At 38.8% G+C, this 12,757-nt stretch overlaps 1 protein-coding gene across 1 annotated transcript; it reads right to left on the bottom strand.

The window, feature by feature from the left end:
• Window positions 1–251: 251 nt before the first annotated feature.
• LOC146720335 (uncharacterized) lies at window positions 252–11,249 on the bottom strand. Its single transcript, XM_085488757.1, has 8 exons — window positions 11,058–11,249; window positions 10,625–10,843; window positions 10,393–10,518; window positions 1,378–1,449; window positions 1,073–1,314; window positions 553–712; window positions 349–449; window positions 252–272 (listed from the first exon to the last, which is right to left on the bottom strand). Exons 1-8 carry the CDS (start codon window positions 11,182–11,184, stop codon window positions 252–254), a joined length of 1,068 nt encoding a protein of 355 aa, XP_085344883.1. The 5' UTR covers window positions 11,185–11,249.
• Window positions 11,250–12,757: the final 1,508 nt, after the last annotated feature.

Raw genomic sequence — 12,757 nt, 5'->3', positions numbered from 1 at the left:
GTAAGAGTTTGTAAGGTTGGGGAACGCTCCTTCAAAAGCGCCTTCAATCCCTTAGGGGACGAATAAAGAATTGAATTGAATATAAGTTATCATCTAATTGCATTCATTTATCGCTAAATAATTTTAATACAAGCCAACATTTTAATATAAAAATATTAATTTCTCTTTGATTTTAACGTAAAAATAAAAAATTCATGAATACACTAAATACACAAGTAACTATTATTGTGATACTTAAAAAATGATAAAACTTATTGACGTTGTTGCTTTGCCTGTAAAAAATAAAAGTAATAATAAATATGTTGTTATATCGAAAACTAAAATATACAAGTAAAACGTAAAACATACTAGTTCTCTGTCGTAGCGCGTTTTTGAGTGCCTTAACCAAGCTGACACATAGTTCTGAAATTGTTTATCTGTCAAAAATGGAAAGTGTTTTCTAGTCGATCCTACAAATGTAACAAAAAAAAAGTTAATATAGTACCGGTACAATTATTATGCTATTAAAAGCATTAATTTTTTATAATTATATATTTTTACATTTCTATATACGTTTTAAAATGTCCATAATTATTAGTGTGTTCACTTCGAAGTTGCCTTTGCGACCCATCCAAGAACATTTTGTACCCAATTTATTAGTAAATATTTTTTCTAGTCCAGCTTTTATTTGATCGTGGGGAGAAGTGCCTCCTAATAAATAGACAAATGTTTCCTACGAAAAAAATGTAAATACATATATATATATATACAATTGTTCGAGCCTTTTCTGGTAAATATTGAGCATCCTTTTTGTCTATTTTAATTTCAATTAAAGTCAGTTAGTCAGAAGGAAAAAGGGTTAAATATATATTTTTTAAAAATAGATATCAGTAGTTTTGGCATATTCAACAATGGTACAATGAAATTATAATGAATGTTATAAAATAATCCTAGTTTAATCAAGCTTGAACAATCAAAATTGCTTTTGAAAGCAATTTCTTTCTAACCATTTACATTATTTTACCAGTTCGAACCTTGAATTTTGTCTCAAATATTCAAAAAACAAGAAATAAGAAATGTAGACTATTTTTACCATTTGTTTTTGTCCTTCCTCATTAGTTTTTAATGCGATGTCGAAATCAAGTAATTTTGTAAATTTCTTGAAAGGTTTGTTCGGAATAAGAGAAAAAGTACTACTACAGCTTGAACCAGATGCTGAGAGCAGTGGAAGCGAATTATTTGTACGCTCTAATTGCTTTAAAAATGCATTTTGTTGTTCCAATAATTTTTTAATCGCAATCGTGTTTTGCAGGATTGAAACAATATTCTGACTATCTGAAACATAAATTTACAAATTATATTACTATAAACAAAAGAACAATAAATATGAATGATTACCTGCTGGAAAATTTTCAAAAATGATATCGGTTGGTATCATATTATTTACTGGATTAACAGCATCTTTAGGATCTTGTTTAGGATTCAGAAAAATTTGCCGCGCTCGATCGAACGAAAATTCACGAACAGTCGAGAATTTAAGTGAAAGCAATTGCCGCGGGCCTAACACGGCAGCACCTCGCGGCACGCACCGCGGGAAGCGCCGCGGAAGCAAATTTTCGGCCAATTAGCGCGTTCCGCGTGTACCCCTCGCGATCAGGCGGTCGATAGCGTGATCGATGAGGGTAGCATTCCGTCGGAGACAGTCGTCGCGGAGAGAGAGCCGGCGTTGGTCGCAAGTCAGATCAAAGAATTCGCGTTACCGTGTAATAAGTGCGTGAATGTATTATCGCGACAAATACGAACAGATTTGCGCGGTATTGTGTGACATATCGAGAGTGAAGAGTTAACGAGTAATCGGATCTCGTTCGCGACGCAACATACACGTTCTCGCGACGAATTCGCCATTGTCTCGTGCATGCTACGTGCACGTGATCGAACATTACGAGTATTCGGATCCTGCTGGAGGATTCACTGCGATATTCGCGTATCGGTGAATGCATGTCGTGCATTCTCTCTCTCGCTCGTTCTCTCTCTCTCTCTCTCTCTCTCTCTCTCTCTCCCGCGCTCTCTCTCACAATTGTCGTAGTACGCCGTCGCGACGAACTCGCCGTCGTATTGTGCACGCTGCGTACACGTGATCGACTCCTGCGAATATTCGAATCCTTCTGGAGGATTCTGTGTGATAGTTAATTGCATATAAATGCACGTGATCGAACATTACGAATATTCGGATCCTGCTGGAGGATTGAATGTCACATAATTGAAGACAATTATTAAGTCGCGTCAAATCATATGTGCGCGTGTTCGATAAATTATAACGGTCGTCCACAAGAGGACAAATTTGTTGTTGTACGATTCGCGATCGTGACTTTCAAATCAGACATTGTTTTCTCTTGCGACAAAAAACATTGGTGTCGATATCGAACAAACAGTTTTTTCTTTTGTGATCGCGAGCTTCGAAACGTGTACAGCAAACGCTTTCGATTCTCATATCGAGTTTTTGTTCCTTTTTTCTTTGATTTGTTTGTGTCAAGTCCAGGTGACTTTCTGACATGTAAAATAATAAATTGATCTGTTTTGTTCATCAACTTCAAGACTTCTTTTCAATTCGGCTTCCTACGTAAATCATCAATCTCAGCGCACACATGGGTGCGCGATCACCCTATTAAGATACAGTCCACTCAACAATTATCCTATTGTCCATCCATCACATCTCTCATGAGATTCCTATGATTTCTTTCCAAAAAAAAAAAAACGGGTGAAGGACTTGAGAGGCGGCGCGCGAGACGCGGCCCTAAAAAGGCCGAGCATGCTCGTTCGCCGCAGCTTCGCGTCGGACCACGGTTCAAGCCGCGCGTTCGCAACATTTGGTCCTTCGAGCCGGATTTGAGATTGGTGACGAATTGAAAAGTGAAAAACTCAAGTAAAAAACACAGTGACATTGCAAGTACATTCAAAATCGGACATCATCAAACGCTATCAGTGCATTCAAAGAGAGTGACAGCTCGGTTCGTAAAAGACTAATTTGATTAAATTCAGTGTCGTTGAAACCTCAGTTGATTAAATTCAGTGTCAAAATGGAAGAAGCTCTCGCAAATCAACAAACTGCTTGCTATTCAGTTGCTCGAGCTCTCGACAATTTTAAGAAGATCGGTCGGTCAAATCTGACGGCCGCCAAAATTCGCTCGCGAATGACGAGCTTACAAGACACGTGGACACAATGTGTACGCAATCACGCGACACTGCTGCAGCTTGTTCCTGACGAGAAGCAAGTTTCAATTCACTACTTCAAAAAGGAGACCTTCGCCTTCCACGAGGACCTCTATCAGGCAGCTATGGACTACATGAACGAGTGCTTGGAGGAGCTGGTTCCAGTCGTAAGTCGTGAAACCTCTTTCAACGCTTCGTTCGCGCATACAGACTCTGCGTCATTATCGGTCAAACATCTTCCTCCCATCAAATTGCCGCCGTTCACCGGTAAGATTGAGGAGTGGGAGACTTTTCGCGATCGGTTTCAATCGCTTATTATAGACAATCGCGAATTATCGAACTTCAGTCGCATGCATTTTTTAGTGTCAAGTTTAACAGGCTCAGCTCGCGATGCGATATCAGGTATTAAAGTCACCGCGGATAACTTCTCGGTTGCGTGGAAAGCATTAACAGCGCGTTTTGAAAATAAGCGCCGATTAATTGAGACTCACATTTCGAATTTGTATAATCTTCCGAAAATGACTCGTGAGTCAGCTGTCGAGCTTCACGCCTTACGCGATAAAGCCGAACAAGCGATCTCAACATTGCAACGTCTTAATCGTTCGCCGGACGATATAGTCAGCGACATGTTAGTTTATTTTCTCTCTCAGAAGTTCGATCCCGCCACGCGCCGTGCGTGGAAGTTAAAAACGAGCGATATCGAAAATCCGCCAACATACAAAGAAGTATTAAAATTTATTTCGTCGCGTGCTCTCGCGTTAGAGGAACTTCACCCTCGCGATAACGACAAGACCAAGTCACATGCGAAAGTGACTAGCGCAACAGCGACTGCGTCATTTAATATAGTGTGTTCAATGTGCAAGCAATCGCACATTCTCTCAAAATGTCCGCAATTTGTAGCAAAGAGTCCGATTCAGCGACGCGAATTGGTTAAGAAAGTTCGACGATGTTTTAATTGTTTGAGTGATAAACACATGTCGATCAATTGTCAAAGTAATTTCACATGTCGAACATGTAATAAACGACATCATTCTATGATTCATCTCGATTCGGACTCATTGCAACAAGTTACAAATGCGAACAATACGTCAAACGCGAATGACGTCATCGACAACGTGCCTAACGTTACGGCACTCTCATCAGTTACAATGACAACTGCGCCGACTCCTGTTGTCTTATCTACTGCAAAGGTGAATTTGCAGGCGCCTTCTGGACGCTCATTGGTTGTCAGAGCCTTGATTGACGGTGGATCAGAGCTCACGTTTGTGACGGAGCGCGTTGCTCAAATATTACGTCTCAAGCGTATACGAACGCTTACTTCAACGTCGGGAATAAGCTACGCTGACACCGGTACATGCCGATCTGCGGCTCTGATTCACATCACTCCTCGCAAAAAATCGAAACCAAGGTTCACAACGGTTGCCTATATTATGAAGGCATTAACGAGGTATGCTCCCAGAAACGCTTCGCAATCGCAAGATTGGAAACATATTTCCAATCTGGAATTAGCTGACGATGATCCTACCGGATCAACACCGATTGATCTCATAATAGGATCCGATTTATATAATCACGTACTCGTTCACGTACGTAACGGACCGCTCGGTCAACCAGGTGCAATTGAATCGCATTTCGGATGGATCCTATCCGGAACAACCTCTATCCCGAATCACGTGACACAACCCTCTCATGTGGTAACTTCAACTCTCGTAATTCCGCCTGTTGAGGATGCGAGTCGCGTCGTGCAATCAGCTCAGTTAAATCAACGTTACAGTGTTGTCGCTCATTGTTGTTCTCTCGAAAATCAATTGTCTAAATTCTGGGAGGCAGAAGAAACACCTCAATCAATTCAAATGTCCCCAGATGACGAACAATGCGAAGAACATTTCAAACAAACGCATTCGAGAACATCGGATGGGAGATATATCGTGCGTCTGCCGTTTCGAAACGGCCCACCCATCGAAATCGGTGAATCTCGCGAAATAGCCGCGCGTCGGCTTTCGTCGTTACTTCGGAGAATTAATAATCAACCTGCGATTAAGCAGGAGTATGCTGAATTCATGAGCGAATACGCACAGTTGAATCATATGAAAGTAATCGCACCGGTGGATTCAGTAAATTCACAAGTCGTGTACATCCCTCATCATCCGGTCATTCGAGAGACTAGTTCGACAACTCGGTTGAGAGTCGTATTTGACGCCTCATGCACAACCTCTAACGGTACCTCGCTCAATTCTCACATGTTTACTGGGCCTAAACTACAGTTAGATCTGCAATCGGTTTTATTACGTTGGCGACAGCACAAATACGTTTACTCCGCAGACATAGCGAAAATGTATCGACAAATATTGGTCGACTCGCGAGATAGAGATTATCAACGCATCCTATGGATAGATGAAAATTCGAATATTCAAGAACATCAACTCCTTACGGTAACATACGGTACGGCTTCCGCACCGTTTTTAGCTCTTCGAGTCATTAATCAGTTAAACGATGATGAAGGAAGCTCATTTCCACTAGCATCTGCGGTTTTAAGCGAGAACGTCTATGTGGACGACGTGCTGTTTGGGGCCGAAGATATGCCTCTCCTTAAACAGACTCGAGATCAAGTTTGCAAATTGTTGAAACGCGGTGGATTCGATCTTCGCAAATGGGCGAGTAACAAACCGGAGTTGCTCTCAGATATTTCATCGGATCATCACGGGCTCGCACAGCTTAAATTATTCGAGACTGACAACAATCTGAAGGTTCTCGGTATTTTTTGGAATCCGACGCACGATTGTTTCCAGTTTCAAATTGAATTACCACAGACTCTCCCTTCTACAAAACGAACGATTCTCTCTACCATAGCCAGAATATTCGATCCACTTGGATGGGTCACACCCGTGGTTCTCAAAGCGAAAGTTTTTATGCAGAAATTATGGCGACACAAAGTAGGCTGGGACGACAATCTCTCAGAAGATCTCCTTTTACAATGGAGCATGATTTATAAATCACTTCCTTACATCAAAAGCATAAAACTTAGTCGCTGGATTGGATGCGATTCAGATACCAAGAGCATCGAGTTACACGGTTTCGCGGATGCTTCCCAAGTAGCTTACGCCGCAGTAGTTTTCTTGAGAGTCACAACATTATCCGGTCATACAACTGTTTCGCTCCTCGCTGGGCGATCCAAAGTCGCGCCTATCAAACCGCTGACAATTCCTCGATTAGAATTGTCAGCTGCGGTCTTATTAGCGCGCCTAATTGAATTCATCAGAAAATCTCTTCATTTCACGAAAATGCCAGTCCATTGTTGGACAGATTCGAGTATTGTGCTTGCTTGGTTAAACAAGCACCCATCTCATTGGAAAACTTTCGTCTCGCATCGCGTAACAGAGATTCAAACACGAGTATCTGATGGCATTTGGCATCATGTCAGTACACATGAAAATCCCGCTGACTGTGCATCTCGCGGTTTACTCGGCACAGAATTAAGCGCCTTCGACATTTGGTGGCGCGGACCTTCATGGTTGAGTCTTAAACAGGATGATTGGCCCACATTCACAATAACGCCGATAGACGAAACACAGTTAGAAGAAAAACCGTGTCAAGTGCATCAAGTGAACGCTAATGAACCGTGGAATCTCACTACTCGATATTCATGGTGGCCAAAATTAATACGTATTACCGCCTACATTTACCGTTTCATAAGGAAGTGTAGAAAGAAACACACAATAGGATCGAACAACAAGTCTCAATATCACGCTCTTACTACAGTTGAATTCAACGAAGCACGAAACTTCTGGCTGAACTTCATTCAGTTAGAACTATTCGAAAACGAGCTCCATAATTTAAAGTCAAACAAACCGTTGCCTACTCACAGTCCAATTCTCTCATTAAATCCGTTCCTGGATTCTGACGGTCTAATTCGCGTTGGGGGGCGATTAGAACACTCGTCATTATCTTTCCAGTCCAAGCATCCAATCTTATTAGCCAACCATACGATCACTACCATGATCATCCGTTATACGCATGTTGTATCTCTCCATGCCGGTCTTCAATCCACTCTTTCAAAACTTAGACAAGAGTTTTGGATTTTGAGAGCAAGAAGTCTAGTAAAGTCGGTTATTTATAAATGTGTTCCGTGTACAAGAGAAAAGGCTCAAGTAGCTAGTCAGCTGATGGGCCAGCTACCTACAAGTCGTGTTTCGGCGCCCTCTCGAGCGTTTCTACATAGCGGTGTCGACTACGCCGGACCAGTTTTTACACGTGCTTCAGCCGGCCGAGGAATTACCTCGCGAAAGGCCTACATAGCACTCTTTATTTGTTTAGCCACACGCGCTATTCATCTCGAACTGGTTAGTGATTACTCGACTGCTGCCTTTCTTAACGCTTTTCAAAGATTTTGTGCGCGACGTGGATTACCAGAGGTCATGTACTCGGACAATGGTACTACGTTCGCAGGAGCAGACAAGGAGTTGTCGCAAGCGTATCGAGACGCTCAAAGCGATGTTAACTTTCTCAACTTTATCGTGTCAGATAACATCACATGGAGTTTTATCCCTCCCCATGCTCCACACTTCGGTGGATTGTGGGAGGCAGGGGTCAAAAGCGTTAAATACCACCTTCGTAGGATATTAGGAAATCACACCCTCACTTTCGAGGAACTTACTACCGTGCTTTGTAAAGTTGAAGCATGCTTAAATTCAAGGCCCCTGTGCCCATTGACTGATTCGATTGACGATTTTGAAGTGCTCACTCCGGGTCACTTTTTGATTGGATCGGCAATCACAATCCATCCAGAACCTTCTATTCTGCAAATCAATGAAAACAGACTGTCACGGTGGCAGTTGTTGCGACAGATCACGGAGCGTTTTTGGAAGCATTGGCACGCCGACTATATTAACACGCTTCAACAGCGAACTAAGTGGCGAAAGGCAAAGTCACTTATCCATATCGGTTCCATGGTTCTGATTCAAAATCCTCTTCTTCCTCCTTGCAAATGGGAACTCGGACGCGTAATCCACTGTCAACCAGGCTCTGACGGATTAATTCGAGTAGTTTCCGTCAAAACAGCGAACTCGGAATATAAGCGTCCCATAACTAAGTTATGTGTGCTTCCAATCGACGTTGATTCTGACGATTCCATCGAGGATCAACCTCGAGTGTCAAGCAATTAGCGATAATTCTAGTGTAAGTTAATTATACGATTCTAATTCTAATTACGTTATAATTTATGTAGCAAGTAAGTCAAGTTTATGTTCATTAGTTAAGTCAAAGCGTGCAAGTAAAGTCGCCAAGGCGGGCGGCGCTTGCAATCCTAAGTTTAAGGTCGTGCGAATTAGTACGAACAGCGGATACTGTTGTTTACGCGATCTGCGTTAAATGTTAAAATCCGTCCGCGATAACAACAGTGATCTTTAGAAGTCAACTTTAAGTCAATATTGTCAGCCGTTTCAGGTCTACAATTTCACTTTAGTGCGATCTGAGCGTAATCAGAAGTTACATCTCAGTATCTTATATATTGCATGGGATCAATCGTGACGAACAATCACACGCAATTAGTTTTCATTTAGCAAACCTCACTCACACGGGAGTGAACGATGCATCCTTGTGTAAGGTATACCGCGAGATCGAGTAGTTTCGAAATTCAAATTTCGAGGCGGGCGGTATGTTTAGGATTCAGAAAAATTTGCCGCGCTCGATCGAACGAAAATTCACGAACAGTCGAGAATTTAAGTGAAAGCAATTGCCGCGGGCCTAACACGGCAGCACCTCGCGGCACGCACCGCGGGAAGCGCCGCGGAAGCAAATTTTCGGCCAATTAGCGCGTTCCGCGTGTACCCCTCGCGATCAGGCGGTCGATAGCGTGATCGATGAGGGTAGCATTCCGTCGGAGACAGTCGTCGCGGAGAGAGAGCCGGCGTTGGTCGCAAGTCAGACCAAAGAATTCGCGTTACCGTGTAATAAGTGCGTGAATGTATTATCGCGACAAATACGAACAGATTTGCGCGGTATTGTGTGACATATCGAGAGTGAAGAGTTAACGAGTAATCGGATCTCGTTCGCGACGCAACATACACGTTCTCGCGACGAATTCGCCATTGTCTCGTGCATGCTACGTGCACGTGATCGAACATTACGAGTATTCGGATCCTGCTGGAGGATTCACTGCGATATTCGCGTATCGGTGAATGCATGTCGTGCATTCTCTCTCTCGCTCGTTCTCTCTCTCTCTCTCTCTCTCTCTCTCTCTCTCTCCCGCGCTCTCTCTCACAATTGTCGTAGTACGCCGTCGCGACGAACTCGCCGTCGTATTGTGCACGCTGCGTACACGTGATCGACTCCTGCGAATATTCGAATCCTTCTGGAGGATTCTGTGTGATAGTTAATTGCATATAAATGCACGTGATCGAACATTACGAATATTCGGATCCTGCTGGAGGATTGAATGTCACATAATTGAAGACAATTATTAAGTCGCGTCAAATCATATGTGCGCGTGTTCGATAAATTATAACGGTCGTCCACAAGAGGACAAATTTGTTGTTGTACGATTCGCGATCGTGACTTTCAAATAAGACATTGTTTTCTCTTGCGACAAAAAACATTGGTGTCGATATCGAACAAACAGTTTTTTCTTTTGTGATCGCGAGCTTCGAAACGTGTACAGCAAACGCTTTCGATTCTCATATCGAGTTTTTGTTCCTTTTTTCTTTGATTTGTTTGTGTCAAGTCCAGGTGACTTTCTGACATGTGAAATAATAAATTGATCTGTTTTGTTCATCAACTTCAAGACTTCTTTTCAATTCGGCTTCCTACGTAAATCATCAATCTCAGCGCACACATGGGTGCGCGATCACCCTATTAAGATACAGTCCACTCAACAATTATCCTATTGTCCATCCATCACATCTCTCATGAGATTCCTATGATTTCTTTCCAAAAAAAAAAAAACGGGTGAAGGATTTGAGAGGCGGCGCGCGAGACGCGGCCCTAAAAAGGCCGAGCATGCTCGTTCGCCGCAGCTTCGCGTCGGACCACGGTTCAAGCCGCGCGTTCGCAACAGATCTAAATAATGGAAATTTTTAGTATCATTATTGTATTTATTTAATATTAAATTAATAAATTAATAGACACTATATATATATTAAGCGGGATTACTTAAAATCGACTTGTATTGTTTAATACCTTATTGTACCAAAAATTATTTGTTTATACCTTCATCAGAAGTTACATGGTCTTCAGAGGCAATATTATTCTTTTTATTTTGACTCACGTTTATTGCTGTTTCATCCATATTTTCGATATCCTTGTCCAAGTTTTGGTTATCATCATTAATCAAATCTAAATGTATAAAAAATTACACTATTAAGCATTACTTTATTTGCAAGTTAAAAAAATAATGTTAAAGATTTATAAAAATAATATATATATTTATTTATTGTTATACCATTTGTCAACTGTTCATTTTCTAAATGCAAATCCATGACAGTCATTAACGGAGATGGTGTCATTCGCGGATTTGAATCGTCATCATTTAAGTTGTTTGCTGTAACTGGTTGGAATGTTTTCTTTTTTCTTTTCCCTCGGCCTAATTGCGAACATGATGTATCTGATGTATCGGTTCGAATTTTTTTATGTACAACATCTATAGCTTCTTTATATGAATCTGTAATTACAAATTATTTTATTAATTGTCTATATATATACATACATTTGTATTACATGATTTATATAAGTCTTTTCCATAACCGTATTCATAAATATTGGGAAGTTATGATTTGATATATTAAATACAAAAAAGTCATTTTTTTAATATAAAACATGTTTAATTAAGATATTATCTTATTATATACTATCAATATTTTTATGACAATACTTACTACTTTGAAATATTAGTTGCACTATGTATTTTTGCCAATTGTCTTTTGGGGGTTCTTTCCGTAATATATATTTCCTAACATTTTTTTCCGGCCATTTACACATTATTTGATCATTTGTAAATGTCATCCATGAGGTTGGTACAACTTCTACAGCGTTTGATTGGCCTTCTATATTGATAAATTCAATCACTGACCAAGTCTGCAAAGCATATAAACCATTTAATTTTCAATTAATAAACATTATTATAATGTTATAATATGATCCCACAAAAAAAGACATCACAGATGTAAAAAAAAGCGCTAAGTTATATCTTTCGTCAGCAAAAATAGTTCTTTATAATAATAAAAAATATAATCTTCTCAAAAATTATGTTTATAGCCAAAATAATTCTTTGCAAAAATTAATCATTATCAAAAATATTTTCTCAAAAATTATATTTATAAATTATATTTTATTTTTGTTAATAATACTAGAAAAAAATTAAAATATTAGCATCAAAAAGTAGTGAAATCAAAAAATTGCGCTAAATAATTATATTGATAATACGAGAAAAAAGGTTAAAATATTAGCATCAAAATGTAGTCAAATCAAAAAGTTGCACTAAGTAAGTGACAACATAATATATAATATTTAGATAAATTTCTTATAATGATACAAATGTATAATTATTGCTTTATTTTAAAACGTTTATAATATATACAATAACAAAATAAATTCAGTAAAATATATATATATATATATATATATTTATTCATCTTTATATTTAAATAACATGAATAATTATGTAATTAATTTAAACTGGAATGTATATACATTGTAAAGTTATTATATATTTTTATAAAATATTTAGATAAATAGATATATATAAAAAATAAATTATTTATCTCTAAATAATTATTTAATTCAAATATATTTAAACGTATATTCAAAAAAGGTAATATAAGGCACAAAGAATTAAATTTAGGAAATTAAAAAAATTTAAAGTTAAATAAAAATTTTTAATTTAAATTAAAAAATAAAAGTAAAAATAAAAGTAAAAAAAATGTAATGTACAAAAAATACTTAGCGCTGTTTTTGTATTGTTATTTTAACACATTAGTAAATAAAATAAAATATAAATCAAAGTATAGACTAATTTTTTTACTGCAATACGCTTCAATAGAAATCTATAAACATATTACGTGGCTCGATATTCGAATGACATGTGGCTAGCTGAACATATCGATATACATGTATGAAATATATGTATATAATGTAACATGCAATAATTGTCATATTAAACAGATTCAACGATTGGGCAATGTGAATGGGCTAAGTGAAAATTATAAAAATGAATTTACTATACATTAATATATGCTAAAGACGTATACATATACATATATATGTTATTAATATATGTATACCAGGGTTGGGAAGTATCGAGTTAGTTGTAACGAAGTGTTATAGTCCGAATGACTATAACTATATTATATTATATTATATTAACATAGTTTTAATAATAAATTAGTAAGTCAGCTATTATATAATCATTTGAGAAACGTTCTTACGCTCTCGCGAAGCGCTTATCGCGAAAAGACGCAAACGCGATGAAATATAAGCGTTACGCCGAAACCCGCGGATCGCAAGCGAAGAATCAACCTGCTTCGCTTGCACCTAGATAAAAGCGTGTGAATAAAAATTAGCCAATGAAAGAGCTTCT

The sequence above is a fragment of the Nylanderia fulva genome, unplaced genomic scaffold (genome assembly GCF_048542155.1).
Source record: "Nylanderia fulva isolate GAGA-0341 unplaced genomic scaffold, ASM4854215v1 Scaffold707, whole genome shotgun sequence".
Classification (NCBI taxonomy): domain Eukaryota; kingdom Metazoa; phylum Arthropoda; class Insecta; order Hymenoptera; family Formicidae; genus Nylanderia; species Nylanderia fulva.
This window is presented reverse-complemented; position numbering and strand designations above follow the sequence as displayed.